General features: G+C 42.8%; 1 protein-coding gene across 1 annotated transcript in view; it reads left to right on the top strand.

The window, feature by feature from the left end:
* nlrc5 (NLR family, CARD domain containing 5) overlaps positions 1 to 23,759 on the top strand; it is a 318,897-nt gene that overhangs the window by 130,589 nt on the left and 164,549 nt on the right. Inside the window, exons 37-46 of the mRNA XM_048606000.1 lie at positions 271 to 354; positions 1,680 to 1,763; positions 6,045 to 6,128; positions 8,405 to 8,494; positions 10,152 to 10,235; positions 12,582 to 12,665; positions 18,056 to 18,139; positions 19,552 to 19,635; positions 22,049 to 22,132; positions 23,235 to 23,318. Coding sequence (XP_048461957.1) covers positions 271 to 354; positions 1,680 to 1,763; positions 6,045 to 6,128; positions 8,405 to 8,494; positions 10,152 to 10,235; positions 12,582 to 12,665; positions 18,056 to 18,139; positions 19,552 to 19,635; positions 22,049 to 22,132; positions 23,235 to 23,318 — 846 coding nt within the window. The remainder of the gene's footprint in view (positions 1 to 270; positions 355 to 1,679; positions 1,764 to 6,044; positions 6,129 to 8,404; positions 8,495 to 10,151; positions 10,236 to 12,581; positions 12,666 to 18,055; positions 18,140 to 19,551; positions 19,636 to 22,048; positions 22,133 to 23,234; positions 23,319 to 23,759) is intronic.

Raw genomic sequence — 23,759 nt, 5'->3', positions numbered from 1 at the left:
TGCAGGTCTTTCCAAAGTCTGTCATTGTGAGGTTCAGTGAGGGTGTCTCTATCTGTTGTGGGCAGTAGAAATATTCGAAAGCTGTAACCCAATGCCATGGAGCAGGAGGCTTTGAAATTTTGGTTTTGTTCAGCATTGGGATGGCTAAGACAGTGAGTGGATGCTGCAACTGAGTTTGGTAGATGTTGTGAGAGGAAACTGGGCAACTTGTTCAGTGATGGTGTTTTCTTATTATTTATGGAGTTACAGACCTTCTTCGTGTATTTTCAGTTTATTTCAAAACAAAATCGGCAACAAAGGAGCGGAAGTACTGGCTGACGTCCTTCCTGTGTTCCGAAGACTGAAGAAGCTTAGGTAAGTTCTGGAAGAGCTGTCTATAAAACACTCCGGAATATCAAGGAGACTTTTGTAAATCTGACTAATTCTACATTAAATTGATTCATAAAATTAGGATGTGGAGCAGCTGCTTAGATAATTCATGGATTAAGTGCATTACATAATGTGAAACTGTGCTACACACCAGTATGATCTTGTTAATCCTCAGATATACTGAATTAAGAGTAGATATTCTGCTCTAAGCTTCAGTGCTACTGGACAATGGGCTGGGTGGGAAGTTGTACAGATATTTCCTGATTAACCTGTTCAGACATATTATGACATACTTTTAGAGAAGCTGAGAGTTGAACCCATCCTTCCTGGCTCAGAGGCACGGGCACTACGCTGCACCACAAGAGCCGCTCTGCTGTTTCCAACATGTTTCATACTAAGATCAGGCTGAGTTGTAACTGCCCTGTGGTCTAATACCCTACTGGCACTCCTAGTTGGAGCTTACTCCCACGCTTGAGAATGGTGACCTGAGATGGTATTTGAGGAAATGGCTAAGTAATGGTCTGAGGATAGTGGGGAGAGGGGCGAGAGGGAGAGAGAGATCCCAAAGCTGGAGAGCCCATAAGCAGCCCTGCAGGTCCTGTGAGAGAGGCAGCTTGCTCATACAGATGTAGAAGAGAGAGTGAGGGCGCCTGAAGATCGAGTGCCATTGCGGAGAGGGAATCCCCTTCTCTGGGCAGTCTGTGGCCGCAGCTGTAATGACGTCTCCACTTCAGCCCCAGGGTTTCTGTAATACTGACCCCAACACTCAGCCCTGTCCTTGGGGAGAACCCAGCTCCTTTCACTGACTGTTTGAGCCTGTGCAGAGGTTCTGTCTGCAGCTTGGAAATTGTAACCTTGTTCAGCCGCGTTCCTGATGACAATCCTTCCGTGACTGACCTGTTATGTAACAGCGCTGACTTTTGTTCACTAACGGAGGACAGTTAGCGCCAGTGGAATTGGACCTTAGCAAGTTGCTAGCACCTTGAAGACAGAATGGTAAACGATTGAGGGCAGACTGATTCAGTGTGATTTAAAACGAGCGTGATTTTCACACCAAGGTCGCTGTAGTTTCTCGTGGTCCGTCACAGAACAATTAGTTCAGATTTCTGATAGTTTTATCGTTAGCTGGACTTTTATTCTTGTTCACTCTGAGAGCGGACAGCTGAATGCACGATAGGAGGAGTTGAAGGTGGCTGATTTATCCTAACGACTTTTAAAATTGGTCCTCTTTCTCCCTCGGAGAAAACAGCTCTTCCTCATGTTCCAATGTTGCTGCTGCGGGCACTGTTACATTTCCTCTCTGCTTGCAGCCTCGAATCCATCGGCATCAACTCACATGGGATGGTGACCCTAGCAGCATGTCTCCGCAAATGTCGCAGCATCGAAGACATAAAGTAAGTTTAGGCTTTTTGATTTGCTTGATTTCTTCACTTTATTTTGATTTCTGCGCGTTGCTTCCCCATGTGGGAAATATTCTTGATCCATCTTATTGACATTTACTCCGTTGCCACTGTCTATGTTCCCTGTGATCTGTCACCAGGAGACCAATAGGTTCAGTTCTTGGCCTTGTGGGGATGATACTGCAGTTTCCAGTGTCTCCCCAGACGATAACCTTGGATAAGGTGCAGTCACCTGAGGTTAAGATACACCTTAGCCCATGGGGAGCTTTATTTGGTATCTGGGCCAATATTGATCCCTCAGTCAACAATTCTAACACCAGAGGATTGGATCACTATCAAATGGGCAACTTGGCTCCTGTTTCACCTCCATTCCATCAGTGACTGCACTTTAAAAGTACGTCATCACTTTGGGATGTCCTAAGACTGTGAAAGGCGCTATAGAAATGCAAGTCTTTTTAGAAGTTGTACAATATGAGATAAGCAGCCTGTCACCTGCAAACTGCCGCCGTAGGAGGTCCACTAGCCACATGTCAGAAGATCACTTTTAGTGATTAGTGCAGGAGAACGTCCATCACCGATCCTCACCCAGATCTCTGCTCAACTGTAGCAGCAGAGACTGGGCCCACTAGACTTTAAATGTGTGTGCTAGACACAGAGATACACAGAGGAGACACAGACAGAGATGCACAGAGATACAGGTACACGTGGGGACACGTAGACACAGACACTCATGCAGATGCAGACACACACAGACTTATAGACACACACGCACGGACACAGAGACAGGCAGATACACAGGCATGTCTGTGACACTTTTCTGATTGTCTCCAATTTCCCAGCAATCGACTCTCAGATCTTGTCTGCTTAACCTGGTTAGATTGTGAAGCCTGCCACGTGGAATATTTAAGGGGATAGGCTGTAGATGCCGTCAGGGGAAGCAGGACAGCTTCATCAGGGGGAAATATACAGAAAGATATGTCAATAATGTGAGACGAGATATAAAGGGAGAGAGCTGGTGTGGAGTATAAACAACAGCGTAAACAACTCAGGCTAAACACTTTTTATTTATGTGCCAAACACACTATACCTGATTAATTCCTTGAAACCAGTCAATTCATGTAGGACCAGGAGCAGGCCCTTACAGTCCCTCAAGCCTGCTCTATCATTCACTGAGATCATAATGATCTGCAGCATTGCTCCATAACCCTTTCCTTGGCAATAGTGACCTCCCCATCTCTGACCATGTCTTTCTTTGAACTTTGAGTTTGTAGTCGAGCATGAAGGCAAACCCACTGGTTCTGTTTCAGTTTTATGTTTTGAACCAAGAAATCCAATGGCTTTAGCTTCTCTAAAGAGGGCAGTAGCTATGTGCCGAGCAGGTAACTGAAGCATCACTCTGTGGGCTGCCAGCTTCAACCATGTGCAGAAATGTCTTACAGGAATTCCAGTGTTTGTAAAAGCTGCAACATTTTATTCTCAAAACTGTTGTTTCGGTTTCATGTTCCCACCAAGTGATGAATGGGTCAACTCATATATTAACAGAATAAAAATGGGCTCATATATCTCTGGGGAAGAGATGGTAAACACCTTTTTTTTATATTTCCCAATGCTTTTAAAAGTTTGTCATTTCCCAACATTTTTAATTCTAATTTTATTTTCAAAGCCCTCTACTTTAGGTTGCACTTTGTACCACCTTTGAGCAGGTTATCTGGACTTGGGTGTCTGCAATTCACCTCCTTGAAGTCAACATGAAGAAATACTCCATGTGCCGTGTGGTGTTTTGTCAGGAATATTGGGCATAACCCAATTTATGCCAATAAAAACAGTGCGATTTGCCCAGGAGGTAGTGAGAGACCTGACAAGAAGGGGGGAAAGGGATGGGATGCGTTGTCCCTGGACAGAAACTTTCTCCTTGCTTGCCATCCCAGCAAATAAGTGCTGGGCAGGAAGGCCCAAGGGCCACTTCCTTGATACACCAGCAATTACAAGCCTTTAGGGGTCAATTAATTGTCACTTAATTGCCTCAATTGTCCACCTCTTCCCATCAACTGTTGCCCCAAAGGGCAAGACAAGTGGCTAGTTTCCTGACTAGGTAACCATGGCGACCTGCCTGTGTGACGATACTATGGCTTTAAGAGGTATATTTTGTCCTTTTTTTTGTGGAGAAAAATTGAGAGAGACGTGACAAGTGGTTTACTCAGAATTAATAAACAGTTTGTGAGGCCTTGGGAGTTTTTTTTTAAAAGGTTGGAACAATAGAAGCAGCCTGAATGGGTGGCGTCAAGCTCCCACAGAACCAGGTATTTTTAGTTTCAGTTTTTCAGTAACAGTCGCTGGGATCTTGGAGCTGGGTTTGGAAGCTGTTTTTCCTCTCTCTGTTACAGCTAAAAGCTGGGGTTCTCTTCCCACTATTAGAGTTGCATGTGAGACAATCTATTTTTTTCTGAATTTGTCTTTGCCAAAGGTGTACTTATGGGATATTACTAGATTGGAGCAGTTACTGTTTAGTAGCTAAATAACCTATTGTTCTGTTAAGTTTTCCAATACAGTTAAGTTATTCCAATTCCTTCTTTCTTTTGTTGTATTTTAAGTGTAGTGTAGGAATAAAGTGTGTTTGCTTCAATTCTAGCAGTTTGACCAATTGAATTGCATCTGGAACACAACACCTGGCACTTGCCTTTAAAATAAGAAAAAGTTAGAGTCTAGGCTTTCTTCTTCATATATTTTGGTCCACCACACATGTCAGTTTGAGAGGTCTCCAATTCCCCAAGTCTGGGGTCATCGGGGAGACATGGATGAGGGGTGGAGGCAAGAGGTTTTCCTCTGAATGACCTATCCATGCCCTTGTCTCTGACCCTCCTCTCCCCATGACAACTACCATGCCACAAGAGGTTAAGAATGACTTGGCTTCTCGCCACTGGATCTCCCAAAAAGTAGGCCTTGACTTGAGGACCCAGAAGCTGCTGGCCTGAGACTGGGTCAGTATCGGATATGGAGATGTTAAAGTGGATGAAAACTCTGGCATTCATTTTATTGTCTTTGATTTTAAAGACAAGAAGACTTGATACAGCTTCATAAGAGGTAGTGTCATTTCCTGCATCATAACAAGGATGACACTGCGTTAGCATTCAAAGATTTTTGGAAGACCATAGGGTGTTGGGGCAGGTACTCAATACTATCAAGTCTTTATGATACCGTGGGAAGTTGAGGTCCTCCCTTGAGGTCTTACTGTCATTTCATGAATCTCTATCCCTGTGGGTCGTCTTCTTGATATTTGTTGTGATGGTTTCACTAATATTAAGCAGCTAAATTTTCACTGTTATAATGTATGTACAAATGCCCCTCCTGCTGCACCATATTGCTCTCTTTAGCACCTTCACTTGTCACTCTATAATTCTCTGTCAGACACTTTCCAAGCTGCTCAATGTCCATTCATTTTAATCATGGATATAGATCTTTCAAATGAACCTGCTCAGACACAGGTGGGACTTGAACTGTACAAGGGACACTACCACTGAACCACAAGACCCTCCTCAATAATGGATATATCCCAGCCATACAACATATCTGTATAAACTGGCTCAATCAGGCTCACTGTCACTAGATATAGACCATGAGGAACTCTTGGACTAATCTGCCTGCCTGAGCTGTGGGGATCTGGTCTTATTGAGCAGGTCCTTCCTGTGCCCTATCCAATTGGTTCATTCCCATCGGTGAGCCACCCACTGTCCCTGATTGGATGGTGAGTGAGGAGGAGGCCTAATAATGAGCCAGCTCATGTTGAATTAAGTGGGCAGGCATTCTACTGAAACGTGGGAGCTGTGGACCCAGAAGTAGTTCCAGCAACAGGACATTGACATCTACAGGCAATGGGGCCACTATTGGCCATTGGCTACACCATGTGTGACTCGACATAGTTTGGGCCATGGCATGTTTAGATCAGTTTTTCACAAAGTGATGGCATCATTTCAGACCTGCAGGATCTGGTCGCACCCTGATCTACTTCTTTGCCATCTCTTGACAAAACTGTTGTTGCAGGAAACTTCACACGGTTATATCCATCTCAACCGGTGTTGCGCAGCGTTCTGGAACAAATATTAAACATGAAGGGTAAAAGAAGATTCAGCGAGTTCTCTTTCGCGTCCTGGCCAATATTGACTCCTGATCCAATGAGCGATTGGCTCTGTCAAACTTTGTAGCTGATGTTTAAAGCCAGCTGCATCAGTTGCTAAGCTGCTGTCTCATGACACCTCTGTTCTTTTTCTCTCATTTCAGCCTGTCACAAAATGAACTGGGAGAGGAGGGAGCAACTGAACTGGAGAAAATCCTTCCAGTGTTGGAACAACTGAAGAAGATCAAGTAAGATTCCCTGATTAGATTAGACATTCTTTACTGTTATACCAGACAGGAAACAACTGTATGACACCTGATTCTCAATTGTAATGTAAGGGGATCCCCTTAAGCTTGCCTATAAATCACATGACACTACCCATAACTATATCATCGGAATAGTTTCTCAGGACCTGAAATTCTATGAATTTAATCATCTTCAGCATTGCTTTATCATTTTTTTTACTCATTCAAGATGTAAGTGTTGCTGGCTAGATCAGCATTTATTGCCCATCCCTAATTGCCCAGAGGGCAGTTAAGAGTCAGCCAAATTGCCATAGTTCTGGAGTCACATGTAGGTCAAGTTATATTAAATGAAAACTCAAACATCATGATACTCTCCCTGCAGTGGATGGAAGATTTCCTCCCCTAAAGGGGCAATAGTGAACTAGATGAATTTTTATGATGATCAAGATTGGCAATCTGGTCACCATGAGGCTCGCTTTCCATTCCAGACTTTTACTGAATTCAAATTTTACCCTCAGCTATGATAGGGTTTGAACCCATGTCACCTACAGCATTTGAATTACTAGGCCTAGTGACATTACTACAATGCCACCATCTCCCCAACCCACTTGAGACTATAATCGAGGTAAAATGGGAGTCAGAAACACAAACAGAAAATCTCAGCAGGCCTGGCAGCATCTGTGGAAAGAAAGCGGAGTTAGCATTTCGGGTCCAGTGACCGACCTTCAGAAAAATGGGAGTCATTTTAACATTAGGTTTTATCACCCCATGGTTCATCTTAAAACTTTAAATCATTTGCAATGTTTACAACCATCCATCTTTTCAGATATGATTGTTCCCTGTGAACTACCTCCAAATAAAACTGCACTAAGAGAATCATAAAGATATATGTTAAAGTTTTAGGATGTCATTAAATCTTGCAATTTATGTTTTTATTGAGATTTAAATGTTGCTTGCAATGTTAGTATTTGTTACCCTTATGCAAACATATATATATGTTGTATATTGTTAGACCATGTAGAGAGTTGCTTGATGTTTGAATAACTCTGTTATTCTCATTGTAAAAACCCTGAAAGCATCTTGCTCCAGTGAGGTTTAACTTTTCTGAAGAAGGGTCTCTGGACCTGAAACAATAATTCTGTTTCTCTCTACAGATACTGCTAGACCTGCTGTGTTTTTCCAATAATTTCTGTTTTCGTTTCAGATTTACAGCATCCTCAGTTCTTCTGGGGATTTGTTTCGTAAGGTTTAACTGGTGTTTTGACAATGTACAAACTTAATAATTATGACCAAATATACTCACTGGTCTTAAGCTATTATCATATTTGTGGAATGTCAAATTTCTCCACCATTAATTTAAAAAAGTCCGTTTCTTTTAGAACATAAAATAATTTACTTCCTTAAAATCCTGTTTATCTTTATTTTAGTGACTTTGCCACTACAGGCATACATTTATTTAATTCTCTTAAAATTCTAATTCAGCGTGAGGGGCATTAAGTGATTTTAAGTTTCAGGTTCGAAGTGTGTGATTACTTAAAACGATTGGCATGATACAATAGGAGTGTCAGTGCCACTTAATCAGTCATTTTTTTTTTCTGTCCTCCACTTCATTTCCATACAATTAAGGCCAGCTCTTCAGCAAGTTATATTAATTGAAGTCTCTAAGTTCCATGATACCTTCTACCAGTGGTTGGTAGATTAGACAACCTGGCAAACTTGGCATCATTCAGTTTGGTTGCAGGGCACTGTTATCGGAGTTAAATGTTGCCATTGATTTTTCTTTGCAGCTACAGCATGAACCTCAAAAACCCAGGAGAATGTTGATCGTTATTGCAAGGGGGATGGACCACAAGAGTAGGCATGTCTTATATTGGAGGGATTATTCCATGTGCAATGTGCACAACTTTCATAGGAAGGTTCTCAAAGAAGGTTTGCTAACTGGAATCCTGGAGAGAAGGGCTTTGTCTTTAAGGAAACGTTGAGCAGGCTGTGCCTACACCTACTAGAGTTTAGAGGAATGAGAGATTATCTTAAGACTGTAAGATGCTGAGAGGTCTTGACAGATTGATCATGATCATTAGTTGGTAGAACAGACTTCAAGGTCCAATTGGCCTAGAGAGAGAGAACCCAGTAAAACAAACTGGGAACCAAAAGTAATGGTTGTAGATGGAGCTCCATTTTCAGATACACAAGACAAGGCAAATGAGTGTGTGTGTGTTTTGGTTCCAAGTTTTCCTGGTAGTCCCTTCTAATTTTTTACATCATTTTTGTTGTTTCAGCTTCTCTGGAATTTCTACAGCTGCCGGTTTGGTCGGAACAAATAGATTGGCCATGGGGCTAAGTAACTGCACGAGGCTGGAGGAGATAAAGTGAGTAGAACACTGCCTTGTTTCTCAAACATAAGCCAGGACTACTTGTGGGAATGTTGCCCCTTGTGCTGATTTAATGAGAGTAACTTGGCAACAACAGCCAAACAGGAAGGAGAGAGGTCAAGATGGAGTCTGAAAGAAAGGGATCAGTGGTGAAGAGGCTAGGAGGGAGTGAGAGAGCGCACAGCCTGATAGGAAATGGAAAGTGAAGGGAGACAAATGAAACGATGTGCCATCTCCTGATGGCGAGCAGGGGTGGACAGACAGCGAGACATCATAATCCAGGGCAGAAATCACGGGGCCTAGTGCTGCTCCTGGCCCAGGTCCCAGACCCCAACTCAATTCTGGTATAACAGTTTCTGCCTTGTTTCTGTCACACACTCTCTGTGTAATCGAGACAGTGTAATGTCTTTAGTCAGTCAGCTATGTGTATGTAATGTACAATACATCAATAAGCACAGAACCCAGACTACATTTTTGAGTCTGTGATGTTCTGGCTTTGTAAGTAGTTAATGTTGCTAATAAACTTCAAGCCACCTGACACAGTAGGAGCCCAATTTTCTGCCGTATTTGTGACACAGACACAGAAAGAGAAAACCAGAAAGTATATCAGAGGCTGTGTAACAAAGTCTCACGTGATTGGAATCTGGGATGAGGGATCTGTCAAGGGGCAGAGGAAAATGGGTCAAAATTCTCTGGAGTTTAGAAACATGTGAGGTGATCTCATGGATATCCACAAGGTGTGTGACAGGGTCGAACACTGAGAGAATGTTTCCCTTGGCTGGGGAATCCAAAACATTGGATTATAGTCTCAGAATAAAGGCAGATCATTTAGGATTGAGATGAGGAGAAATTATTCCATTCAAAGCTGTGAACTTTGCAATCTTCTACTGCAGAGGGTTGGAAATGCTCCATTGTTAAATATATTTAAGGCTGAGACAGACTGATCATGGTCTCTTGGGGAATTGAGGGATTTGAAGAGAAAGTAGAATTGAGACTGAGGATTGGCCTTGGTCATATGGAGTGGCAGAGCAGACTCAGTCAGCCATGTGGTGTACTCCTGCTCCAAATTCCGATCTCTTGTTGTTCTCTCCATTTTGTTCCTGATCCATTGGTCCATCAACCGAGTGCAACCCATTCACCTGTCCATCTCATCAATCAAAGAAGCCACTTTGATCCATTGATTAATGGGCACAATCCAAAAAAAGAAGGGAGACCTACATTTTTATCAGGTTTTTGCAACCATTGATACCGCAAACATTTTACAACCAATGATGTCTTTCTGAGGTATTATCACTGTGTGGTAATGTCGTGTAGTGGACATTTCCTGCTGCAGGGAAGGCACCAGCCCAGATGTGCACGGGAAACACTTACAGACATGTATTAATGTCAAGATCATCTGCTTTTGCCAGGCTGATAATAATTGGCCAAAAAATGGGGATATCTTCCCCAATCTTCTTTAGTAGTGTGACATAGAATCTTTGACATCCTATGCATAGAAGGGAGATGGGGCTTTGGTTTGGTGTTTCATCCAACAGGCAATGACGCATTCTGCTCTTTCATTTAATATGCTCCAAAAATGATTGGAATGTTTGGCACTTGAAGGAAATGGCACGGGAGACATTAATACCTCCCTCTTCTCTTTCTTCTTGTGCAGTTTGGATTCCTTGGTGCTGAGTGACAGCGGGGCGCTGTTGTTAGCTGTTGGGATGCTAAGAATGGCCTGTCTGAAGAAATTAAAGTGAGTTCTCGTGATTTTGTTCAAATTTTAACAAATACGAAGATAGGTTCATAGGAGGCGTGAAGACAACCGCAGGGTGGATTTTACAATGCACGCACGCCACCAACAGGAAATTCCTTAGAGGTGGTGACATCTGCTCCCAATTTCCTGATATGTGAATCTTCCAGCTCAATTTGTCCCCTGGATGTGAACTGGAAATGCTGATTGGCCATCCATTACAGAAACCTTTAGAGCTGAAAGATAAGTGGTTTCAATGATGGGCTGAAAATCTGCATCACAACAGGCCGCGAGTGGAAAGTCTACCCCATAAACCCAAAGACATTCACAGAAAGTGGCCATTTTGAGTTAGGGGGAGGCAATGGCGTAGTGGTAATATCACTGGACTGCTAATCTTAGAGACCCAGATAACGTTATGGGGAACCAGGTTCAAATCCTGCCACAATTGATAGTAGAATTTGAACTCAATAAAAATATCTGGAATTAAGAATCTAATGATGACCATGAATTGATTGTTGCAAAATGCATCTGGTTCACAAATGTCCTTTAGGGAAGGAAGCTGCCATGATGTGATGGCTTACATGTGACTCCCAACCCACAGCAATGTGGTTGACTCTAAACTGCCCTCTCACCAATTAGGGATGGGTAATAAACGCTGCCTGGTCAGTGACAATCTCATCCTGTGAATGAAGAAAGGAAAAAAAAATTGGTTCCCTGCCTTTCCCTTAAGCCATTTAAAATGTTTCTTTCCTAGCTGTTCATCCGCACCTCTTTCATAAGTTGGATTGGATTTTATTTCTACTGCTGTTTTTGGTCAGAAGTTCCATTCTACACAAAAGTAAATACTCTTATCTGCTCCTTTTACTTTAATTAGTGTTATTAATTTTCTGACAATCATTACTAACCAACCATTGAAAACCAACATCTTTTCCCATTGATTCCGTCTTCAGTTCCTATTGTCCGTAACATGCTGTAAATTTACTGGCTTCACTGCAGTCAAGTGAAACTTTAGTACTGCCTTGTCATCCAATCGACATCTTTCTGCTTCGACATGATCGAAGTTCAACCAGGGCTTTAGTGAGTCACTTTCCTGCTGATAAATTGATGTTCGCATTCTCAACTCAACAAACAGGATACAGAATGCTTTCTACTGCTGAGTGGCAAAGTATCTGCTGCAGCAGTTAGATGGCCATAGGTTCAAGCCCTGTTACATTGTCTTGAAGACATGATCTAGTCTGATTTTCCATAAAGCATAAGAGTAGGTCATTCAGTTCCTCGTACCTATCCTGCCACCAATGGGCCAAATGGCCTTATTCTACTCCTGTATCTTATGGTCAACCAGATTATGATTGATCTGTCTCTGGCCTCAGCTCATCATAGCCCTTAACCGTTTTATAGCTACCTCCTCTTAAATACCATTGTGATCTAGCCTCCACAACCCTTTGGGGAAAAGAATTCCAGGCATTCACTACTGGCTGGGAGAAGACATTCCTCATGATCTCAGAATGAAATGTGTGTCACCTTATTCTGTAACTATCTCCCCTCGTTTCAGATACCCCTCCATGAGCGAAAACATCTCCATATCTACCCAGTCCAACCCCCTCAGAATCTTCGGGCATAGTAAGAACTGTCGATGCTGGAGTCAGAGATAACACGCAGTGTGAAGCTGGAGGAACTGATGCTGCCTGGCCTGCTGTGTTCCTCCAGCTCCACACTGTGTTATCCCTCAGAATCTTGTATGTTTCATTTACGTAACCTCTTATTCTTCTAAACTCTATGAATAAATGCCTAACCTATTAAGTTGTGCTTGATATTAAAGGGAATGTTGCTTGTCTGCCTTTGATTTTCAATGTAAAAGATCCCATGGCACTGTTTGAATCAGAGCAGATGAGTTCTGCTGTCTCAATATCAGTCTACACCATCAGTAAAAGTTTCATGTGCCATTATTTCAATGCCATTTGTGGTCTCTACTACCTCTTTGTGGCCAGTAATAGGTATTACTGCCAGGAACCTCAAAAGCAAAAGGTACACAAGCATCTGATGCCTGCATCAGAAAAGTAAGATTATAAAAAGAAAACCACACCGGAATATCCTCATAAATGTAATGTAAATAAACGCATGTTTTATTCCCTACCCATCTGGCTGGATTGTTAGTCTGTACCTGCTGAGCGCTGATGGAATGTGTGTGATATTGAATTGTGGGAACAAAGAAGACTTAAAGAAAGGGACGTAGCTAAGAAATTCAAACACTTTCTTCCAATGCCTCTGAGCACCTCCAAATGTTTTTGGCATTGGAATGACCTGAGTAGTTATCAGAGACATTAATATCATCTCCTCTTCTTCCCCTAGTTTGAGGTCAAACTCCATTGGTTACAAAGGGGCAGAACATCTTGCAAGAGGACTGAAAGGCTGCCCTGCGATTGTAGAAATAGAGTAAGTATATTACCTCATTGATCTGTCTGATTCCACCTCATGCAAAGGTCCGACTCTCTGCTGGCATATTTAATTACCAAACTTAAGGGATCCTCAGAAACATTTCATACTACTTTGCACACAGCTAACTACTTTGACTGAATCTCATTCATGAGAGTTAAGTAACATCCAGCCTGGCAATCCAGCACCATCGGAAGGTGTGTTGTATAGTGGCAGTTTTTGTGTTTGTTAATAGGATGTGGGTATCACTGGCTGGACTGGCATTTATTGCCCATCCCACTTCCTGTGAGGAAGTGGTGGTGAACTGCTGCCATCCACCTAATGTAGGTGCACCCTTTGTGCTGTTTAGGAGAGAATTCCAGGATTCGAAGGAATGGTGATATATTTCCAAGTCAGGATGGTGAGTGGCTTGGAGGGGAAATTGCAGGTGGTGGTGTTCCCACATATCTGTTGCTCTTGTCCTTCTAGATTGAACTGGTCATGGGTTTGGAAGGTGCTGTCAAAGGATTTTTGGTGAATTTCTGCAGTGCATCCTGTAGATAGTACACAATGCTGCTACTGAGCGTCAGTGGTGGAGGGAGTGGATGCTTGTAGATGTAGTGCCAATCAAGCGGGCTGCTTTATCCTGGATGTTGTCAAGCTTCTCGAGTGTTGTTGGAGCTGCACTCATCCAGGCAAGTGGGGAGTATTCCATCACACTCCTGACTTGGGCCTTGTAGATTGTGGACAAGCTTTGGGAATCGCGAGGTGAGTTACTCACTGCAGGATTCCTTGCTGGGGAAGGGGAAGATGGTGGCATAGTGGTAATGTCACTGGGTTAATACACTAGCTAGCCCCAGCTAATGGGCACAGATTCAAATCTCACTGTTTCAGCAGGTGGAACTTAAATTTAATGAGTAAATCTGGAGCTTAAACCTAGTCTCAGAAGTGATGACCATGATAACTGTTGCTTTTTGTTCTAAAAATTCATTTTAATAGTAATTTCCATTAGGGGAGGAAATCTGCCATCTTAATCTTTTCTGGTCTACACATGACTCCAGATCCAAAACACTTAATTGACCTCTGAAATGGCCGAGAGAGCCGCTCTGTTCAGGGTCAGTAAGGGATGGATAACAAATTTTGACCCTGCCAGCAGTGCCCTTGTCCCATGAAAGAATATAAAAAGTGAGGAGTTATCCCTGGGTAATGCCTGGTACGTTCTCCTGACTACTGACAGTTGGCAAGCTCACCTCCCACATTGCACCATCCCTCCAAATGCAGCATGCAACTGGAAGGATAAAGGTAGTCAAAAAAAAGGGAAAATAAACACGCAAATAGCCCCACAAAATAGCAAGAAACACTAGCTTCCTTCTCATGCTTTTAGTATGCAATCTGACCATGTTTAATCAGATGTACCATAGTGTGTGAGAGAGCACAAAAGTTTTTGATTGAGATTAATTCAGTTAAGGCCTCATGAATGAAGAGTAAAGGTGATCCATCACAAATTAAAACTGTAGGAGCCTCAGTAACAACCTTTAGTTCGAATGTGGCAAGTGATGAACATGGTCTGAGCTTTGGACCGCAAGACTATGAAATATGGGAGCAGAATTAAACCATTCAGCATATCGAATCCACTCCCCCATTTGATTATGGCTGATATATTTCTCAACCCCTGCCTTTTCTGTGTAACCCTTGACTCCTTTACTAATCAAGAACCTATCTATCGCTATCTTAAATACACTTAATAACTTGGCCTCCACATCATAGAACATAGAACATTACAGTGCAGTACAGGCCCTTTGTCCCTCGATGTTGCGCCGACCTGTGAAACCAATCTGAAGCCCATCTAACCTACACTATTCCATTATCATCCATATGTTTATCCAGTGACCATTTAAATGCCCTTAAAGTTGGCGAGTCTACTGCTGTTGCAGGCAGGGCATTTCACACACTTACTACTCTCTGAGTAAAGAACCTACCTCTGACATCTGTCCTATATCTATCACCTCTCAATTTAAAGCTATGTCCCCTCGTGCTAGCCATCACCATCCGAGGAAAAAGGCTCTCACTGTCCACCCTATCTAATCCTCTGATCATCTTGTATGTCTCTATTAAGTCACCTCTTAACCTTCTTCCCTCTAACGAGAACAGCCTCAAGTCCCCCAGCCTTTCCTCATAAGACCTTCCCTCCATACCAGGCAACATCCTGGTAAATCTCCTCTGCACCCTTTCCAATGCTTCCACATACTTCTATAATGCGGTGACCAGAACTGTACGCAATACTCCAAGTGCAGCCGCAGCAGAGTTTTGTACAGCTGCGACATGACCTCATGGTTCCGAAACTCAATCCCTCTACCAATAAAACCTAACACACCGTATGCCTTCTTAACAACCCTATCAACCTGGGTGGCAACTTTCAGTGATCTATGCACATGAACACCGAGATCTCTTTGCTCATCCACACTACCAAGAGTCTTACCATTAGCCCAGTACTCTGTATTCCTGTTACTCCTTCCAAAGTGAATCACCTCGCACTTTACTGCATTAAACTCCATTTGCCACCTCTCAGCCCAGCTCTGCAGCTTATTTATGTCCCTCTGTAACCTGCAACATCCTTCCGCACTATCCACAACTCCACCGATTTTAGTGTCATCCGCAAATTTACTAACCCATCCTTCCACGCCCTCATCCAGGTCATTTATAAAAATGACAAACAGCAGTGGCCCCAAAACAGATCCTTGCAGTACACCACTAGTAACTGAACTCCAGGATGAACACTTCCCATCAACCACCACCCTCTGTCTTCTTACAGTTAGCCAATTTCTGATCCAAACTGCTAAATCACCCTGAATCCCATGCCTCCATATTTTCTGCGATAGCCTACCATGGGGAACCTTACCAAACGCTTTACTGAAATCCATATACACCACATCAACTGCTTTACCCTCATCCACCTGTTTGGTCACCTTCTCGAAGAACTCAATAAGGTTTGTGAGGCACGACCTACCCTTCACAAAAACCGTGTTGACTATCCCTAATCAAATTATTCCTTTCTAGATGATTATAAATCCTATCTCTTATAATCCTTTCCAACACTTTACCCACAACCGAAGTAAGGCTCACTGGTCTATAATTACCAGGGTTGTCTCTACTCCCCTTCTTGAACAAGGGGACAACATTCCTACTATTCCTGTAGACAATGACGACATAAAGATCAAAGCCAAAGGCTCTGCAATCTCCTCCCTAGCTTCCCAGAGAATCCTAGGATAAATCCCATCCGGCCCAGGGGACTTATCTATTTTCACACTTTCCAGAATTGCTAACACCTCCTCCTTATGAACGTCAATCCCGTCTAGTCTAATAGCCTGTATCTCAGTATTCTCCTCGACAACATTGTCTTTTTCCTGTGTGAATACTGACAAAAAGTATTCATTTAGCGCCTCTCCTATCTCTTCGGACTCCACGCAAACTTCCCACTACTGTCCTTGACTGGCCCTAATCTTACTCTAGTCATTCTTTTATTCCTGACATACCTATAGAAAGCTTTAGGGTTTTCCTTGATCCTACCTGCTAAAGACTTCTCATGTCCCCTCCTGGCTCTTCTTAGCTCTCTCTTTAGGTCCTTCCTGGCTAACTTGTAACTCTCAAGCGCCCTAACTGAGCCTTCACGCCTCACCTCTACATAAGCCTCCTTCTTCCTCTTGACAAGAGATTCAACTTCTTTAGTAAACCACGGTTCCCTCGCTCGACCACTTCCTCCCTGCCTGACAGGTACATACTATCAAGGACACGCAGTAGCTGTTCCTTGAACAAGCTCCACATTTCAATTGTGCCTAGCCCCTGCAGTTTCCTTCTCCATCCTATGCATCCTAAATCTTGCCTAATCGCCTCATAATTGCCTTTCCCCCAGCTATAACTCTTGCCCTGCGGTATATACCTATCCTTTCCCATCGCTAAAGTAAACGTAACCGAATTGTGGTCACTATCACCAAAGTGCTCACCTACCTCCAAATCTAACACCTGGCCTGGTTCATTACCCAGTACCAAATCCAATGTGGCCTCGCCTCTTGTTAGCCTATCTACATACAGTGTCAGGAAACCCTCCTGCACACATTGGACAAAAACTGACCCATCTAAAGTACTCGAACTATAGTGTTTCCAGTCAATATTTGGAAAGTTAAAGTCCCCCATAACAACTACCCTGTTACTTTCGCTCCTATCCAGAATCATCTTTGCAATCCTTTCCTCTACATCTCTGGAACTTTTCGGAGGCCTATAGAAAACACATCCCCCTGTGGCAGTGTGTTCCATAGATTCATCACTCCCCTGACTGAAGAAATTCCTCTTCATTCAGTTCTAAAGTGTTGCCCCTTCACTCTGAGGCTGTACTCTTGAGTCCTAGTCTCTCCTACTAGTGGAAATGTCTTCTCCAGGACCACTCTGTCCAGCCCTCTCAGTATCCTATAAGTTTCCATCAGATCCCCCCTCATCCTTCTAAACTTCCAAGTACAGAACCAGAGCCCCCAACAGCTCCTCATATGACAAGCCCTTCATCTCCAGGATCATTCTTGTAAACTTCCTCTGGATCCCCTCCCAATGCCAGCACATCTTTCCTTAGATACGGGGCCCAAAACTGTTCACAATATTCCAAATGCAGTCTAACCAGAGCTTCATACAGCTTTATTAGTATATCTCTGCTTTTGTATTGTAGCCCTCTTGAAATGAATGCTAACATTGTATTTGCCTTCCTAACTGCTAACTGAACCTGCATGTTAACCATAACAGAGTCCTAAACAAGGATTCCCAAGTCCCTTTGCGCTTCAGATTTCCGAAGCTTTTCCCTGTTTAGAAACTAGTCCGCAGCTCTGTTCTTCCCAGCAAAATGTATAATCTCACACTTTGCCACATTGTATTCTATCTGCCACTGTGTACTGTAACTATCAAAAAAGTATTTAGGAAATGATTAAGGACATCCAACCAGAAAGAAAGCATCATTAGATCTTTACATTTATGATTATAACGCTGCTGCCACACAACATGGTCTAATATGAGCATGCTCACCGTAAAATAGGGGGTGTCCAAAGGGCATAGTGTCTGGAAAAGTTTGGTAACCCAGGGTAATCCTTTAGCTCAAAAAGAACAGACAACAAATTTCAGATAGCTCTACTGAGAGGTTCGTTACTAATATTTCACCCTGTAGGACGGACTGAATCCATTCAGCCCAGTATAGGTTTACTATTATTGTGTCAAATGTATGAGTTGCCATCAAACTGCATGGAACACCAAGTCAAGATAAAAATGCAAGATATATTATATTTCATTTTACTGTTCTGATGTGCTAAGTAATGTTGAGAGAGAACAGCGATGTTCCTGTAATTTCTGAATTAAATATGTCATCCGTTCTGATTCAGCTTGTATGGTAACTCCATTGAAGATGTGGGGACGATGAAACTTGCCGATGTACTTCCTGTTATGAAACATTTGAAGATATTAAAGTAAGTGATTGCATAAGGATCCTGACTAGGGCTTGTTGCAAATTAAGAACAGGCAGCAGAGTCCTGTTTGGCTCATGAATTTAATCTGTTAACATTTGTTTATGATTGGATGCTTCCACTATTGTTGTAACTTCAGCAAAGCTGAACATGTGGCTATCCATCCATTCATCTGAGTTGTTAGTAAATATCTGAATAGTTGGGGCTGGGTCCCTACATAGTCACCATGGAATATTGTGAGTCACTTCTTTCCTGACTGTATCCATCCATTAATCCTAAACTTTGTCTCTTGTTGTTTAGCCAATTTCCAAACCTTTTTTATTTTTTATTCATTAATGGGATGAGGGCATCGCTGGCCAGGCAGCATTTATTGCCCATCCCTAATGGCCCAGAGGGCAGTTCAGAGTCAACCACATTGCTGTGGGTCTGAAGTCACATGTAGGCCAGACCAGGTAGGGATGGCAGTTTCCTTCCCTAAAGGACATTAGTGAACCAGATGGGTTTTTCCAACAATTGACAATGGATTCATGGTCATCATTAGATTCTTAATTTCAGATATTTTATTGAATTCAATTTCTGCCATCTGCCATGGCTGGATTTGAACCTGGATCACCAGACTGTTATCTGGGTCTCTGGATTAACAGTCCAGCAATAATACCACTAGGCCATTGCCTCCCCTATGGTCAATATGTTCCTTCAATTCCATGAGCTTTCATTTTAGCTGACAGTCTTTAATGTTGGATCTCATTGAGTTGCAACTGAAAGTCCACAGATGTAATATTCAAAGACATTTCCCTGTGCCCCACTTTACTCCTTTCTTCAAAAACAGCCAGCAATTATGTCAGGCATGACCTGCCTTTTATAAAGCCATGAAAAGTAACATACTGCGGATGCTGGAAATCTGAAACAAACACAGAGAATGCTGGAGAAATTCAGCATTTCCAACCAGACTTGCTGAGTTTCTCCAGTATTCTGTGGGCTTCGTAAATCTGTACTGGTTGTCTCTTTGTAACCTATGAAACTTTTCACCGTATTTTAAGTACAGATGACAATTAATTTCTATTCTATTCTTTTTCTTTGATGAGCTAAAATTGTTCAAGCTGCTTTGTAATTGCAGAGCCCAGACATTTGCTGAGAACAGCCTTTAGGCTGAGGTAGATTCTAATTCCCAGATTTCCCACCTTTCTTAAATTGTAACATTAAAAATACCAAATTAAGGTGACTAGGGACTTTTAATTTAACGCAATGCCACGAAAAGTGGGATATCATTCCCATCAAATTATCAATAAGCAATGAATTTCACTTGAGCATTACCATAACTGTAGATAGTAGTACAGGTTATTGTGATGTGATAAAGCAACAGTAGCTTTAGCATTTCAATATGTTTCACAACCTTTTTGTCTTTTCGTCATTAGCTTGACTCAGAACAACATCACAGCGACCGGTGGGGAGAGGCTGGCACAAGCTCTCAAACAGTGCCCATCAGTGGAAGAGATTCAGTGAGTGCAGTGTAATGTTACAGAGCAAAATGCTGCGGGTTTGGAAATCTGAAATACAGACAGAAAATACTGGACGTGCTCAGCGGGTCAGGCAGCTGCCGGAGAGAGGGGGAAGCGAATTAATGTTTCAGGTCGATGGAACCTGAAGCAAGGTTGATGACCTGAAGTATTAACTATATATGTCATTCTGATTGGTCCGATCTGATAAAGTACCATCCACTTGTATCGTGAAGCTGCCAGCAGCTCTGCCCGTTTACTCTAAAAACGCTGCATCCAATTGGTCTTCTCCTGGACCCTGCTTTTGTAAAGGGGGTAGAAGTTCTAAGTGTGAAGTTCTAAGTGTGAAGTTCTAAGTGAATCAGAGATGTTGTCAAATTTAGTTTCTGGTAGTTTATAGGATCATAGAGATGTACAGTACAGAAACAGACCCTTCAGTCCAACCAGATATCCTAAATTAATCTAGTGCCATTTGCCAGCATTTGGCCCATATCCCTCTGAACCCTTCCTGTTCATGTACTCATCCAGATGCCTTTTAAATGTTGTAACTGTACCAGCCTCCACCACTTCCTCTGGCAGCTCATTCCATACACACCCCACCCTCTTGTGTGAAAAAGTTGCCCCTCGGGTCCCTTTTAAATCTTTCTCCTCTCAACTTAAACCTATGCCCTCTAGTTTTGGACTCCCCTACCCTGGGGAAAAGACCTTGGCTATTCACCCTATCCATGCCCCTCATGATTTTATGAACCTTCATAAGGTCACCCCTCATCCTCTGACACTCCCGGGAATATAGCCCCAGCCTATTCAGCGTTCCAGTGCGGCCTTACTTCCTCAATTCATCCGAGGACCAAGTGCAGACTCAAATGGATGGAGAAAGGATGTTCATGATGGACGAGGAAGATTGTGTACACATGGGAATTTAAAGGGACGGAGCATTTTGAAGTGAGAGTCTGCGAAGAGAATGGGTGGGAGGGAGTTTCAGAAAGCCATCTGCATCTGTGAAGAAACTTTTCCAAAATCTGAAGAGGTATGGAGTTAAACAGTGGTGGGAACACCCAAGAGGAAAGAGTGTTCTTCAGTGGGGACAGAGAGAGAGGGCGGGCTCAGAGCCGATCCCCTGGTTTTGGCAGCTGCTTGCAACAGTGAAACTGTAGGCGATGTTCGTGCAAGGGTGAGGAGGGGTGCCCTCTGTGCCACTCCACGGCACTGTGCCATGACGGTACAGGTAGATTCCAGGCTTCAGTTTCCCTGGATGTTCCTCCCATTGTTGCACCTGTGACAACAGGCATCTCCACAGCATAGGGCATCACTCAGCATCTGCCTCTTCCCTGACCCAAACCCTCCAAGCAGTTAGTTCCAGGATAACCAACACCCGTAGAAGAGTTGATGGATACTATCTGTCCAATGAAGCTGGCTCATGACTTACTCCGTGTAGATTCTGTCACCGTGTATGCCACGAAGTGTAGTTAGAAAATTGCTGCGGATCTGTGCAGAATATTTAGACATTCACATTGGATCTGTTGTGGGGGTGAGGGAGGGAGTCAGTTGGAAATAGACACTCACCATTATCATTGTCTGTCACCAAAGTGAGGCAGACCTACAGAGAGAGAAAGTTGAAAAGTACAGATTTTGATCTGAGGCCTGGAACACTCTCTAACAGACTGAACTTCATCCTCCAAATACATGGACTTGTCTTCCAATTGGGAATCCACCATGAAAGGAACTGAGGCCAAAGGCAAGAACTAATCATTGCTACATAGGCTTAGAAAAGCCTAGGCCCCAATAAAATAGCAACAGAAAAGACACAGATATGACTCCTATGTGTATAAAATTGTTCCACTTGGAGGATCGCACAAAAATGACCGTTAAGGCAGCGGTAAAGCCTAAATAGGTGGGAAATCCAAAACCATCTCTATACTCACTATCCATTCCTAATTCTATCCTTTGATGAAGCACCTCCCCAGGACAGGCACAATTTGGAAATTTGCAGCTGGGATTTTATGGAGAATCTGCCTTGTAATTTCTGCTCACCACCTTCACTGGCTGTGACATTTCTCAAAGTGAACCTGCCATCACTACCAGTGTCTGTGTGTCACTTCCTTCTGGCACCTGACAAATTATTAAAAAGAACCTGAAAATACACCTTTTAATCCCTCTGCAAACCAGCTGTTTGCCAACTTCACATGTTATTTTAAATTTTGTGCACCATTCCTGCTAAAACCAAATCAAAACTGAAGACTACTTTCCAAACTCTGGCTCTAACCTGAAGATATTTCAGACTGAATGTTCACCAGCATTTTCTTTTAAGCCCGAAATTGTCATTTACAGTTGATGCAATGACTTATTGTGTTCCTTAAGGGTTATTGAATACTGATAACAATTTTTTTCACTTCACCTGACTAACACAAACATGTAGTTTGTCCAGGAACAAGATCGGCGATCAGACTGCAAAGAAATTGTCTGAAGCCTTGCCAAAGCTGCCCTGTTTAAAGATTCTGAAGTAAGTGCTGTCTGATGTTCATTCTAATATGTGTGCGCTATGGATGCATTTATCAATGATCTTGCTGTAATTTATTAAGATTCACTCTCTATCCATCCAGAGCTGAATGGAATTTTACTTTTGTTATTTCCACATTTTCTAGAATTGCATATGGCTGAGAAGACATTTTGTCAAAATTGCCTGGTTTAGATGTTAACCAAGCTTGGGGTTAACTGTCAGTCATCATCTAACTGGTGCCTTCTGCATGACAGTGCCTCTACCAGTCAGAGTCCACTTGTCAACCATTCAGCACTCTCCTCCCATTCAGCAGAAATGTTTTCTTTCTCATTTAAATTTGTATTTCTTGCAAATTGTCCTGATGAGTGTAAAACAAAAAAAAGTTGATAAAATCTGTCCATCTTTGGCAAAATTGACATTCTGCACTATTTTCTAGAAGTCTTGCAGATTCCCTCAATGTACTGTGATTTGTGGCTTATTTTAAAGTAAATGCATATGATTTATTGAGAGGTGTCACGTCTCTATCTGCTAATGGGAATTTTTAACTGAACCCATTCACTGGGACCTGCCGGGGTGGCACAGTGGCTCAGCGGTTAGCACCGCTGCCTCACAGCACCAGGGACCTGGGTTTGATTCCACCCTTGGCAATTATCTGTATGGAGTTTGGGTGTTCTCCCCGTGTCTGTGTGGGTTTCCTCCCACAGTCCAGAGATGTTCCAATTAGGTGGATTGGTCATGCTAAATTGCCCGTAGTGTCCAGGGATGTGCAGGCTTCGTGGGTTAGCCAATGGGAAATACAGAGATAATGTAAGGGGCTAGTTCAGAGTGGGATACTCTTTGGAGGGCTGATGTGGACCAGACAGCCAAATGGCCTGCTTCTGCTCTGTAGGGATTCTAGGATTTTATGACAAGACAAGCACAGTGTTGGTTTTACACATTTGCAATGGAGAGGAGGGTCAGGCAGTGCCTAAGATTGATGTTCTACCAGATCCCTTGGGCTGCCTATCTGCAGTTAGCTTAAAATGATGCACTTGTTGTTCTGTAAGTCTGGCTAAAGCATAACTTGAGCCAGGAATAACCTCCACTTGTCTGCCTCACTTTACAGCCTCCATTCCACTGAACTCACTGCTGACGGAGGAGAAAGCCTGGCACAGAGTCTTGCGCTGTGCCCAAGTGTTGAAGTGATAAGGTGAGAGTTACTCTAGGATTCACTCACGTAGTAGCAAACAGCAAAGTCTGAACTGTTGCAAACTGCAGGTTAAAAGTAGGTTCTGATGAAGAGCCTGTTGTAAAAGGTGCTGTTGATTTTCTTTTTCTCTGTGAAGTAGCCTTGCACACTAACTGTTGCCGCTAACACTTCAGTGTTTTGTTCACTGAGACAGCACTCGCGCTGTTCAATGTGTAAGTATTGGCACAAAACAATTAAACTGAAAGAATAACATAAAATATATGGTCAGAGGTGTTAATGAATTTGACAGGATACCCAATATGCTGACAGTTAGTTGAACTGTAACTGTTAAAATGACTAGCTATTCAGTGTACAGGCCAGTTAATACAAAAAATGGTCTTACCCAGTCCTTTACAGAATATTCAGTTCTACATTTCAACTGTCTTTGTTGCCTCCTTTTGG

The sequence above is a fragment of the Rhincodon typus genome, chromosome 15 (assembly GCF_021869965.1).
Source record: "Rhincodon typus isolate 14 chromosome 15, sRhiTyp1.1, whole genome shotgun sequence".
NCBI classification, from domain to species: Eukaryota; Metazoa; Chordata; class Chondrichthyes; order Orectolobiformes; family Rhincodontidae; genus Rhincodon; species Rhincodon typus.
The sequence above is the reverse complement of the archived record's forward strand: the minus strand, read 5'-3'. Positions and strand labels throughout refer to the sequence as shown.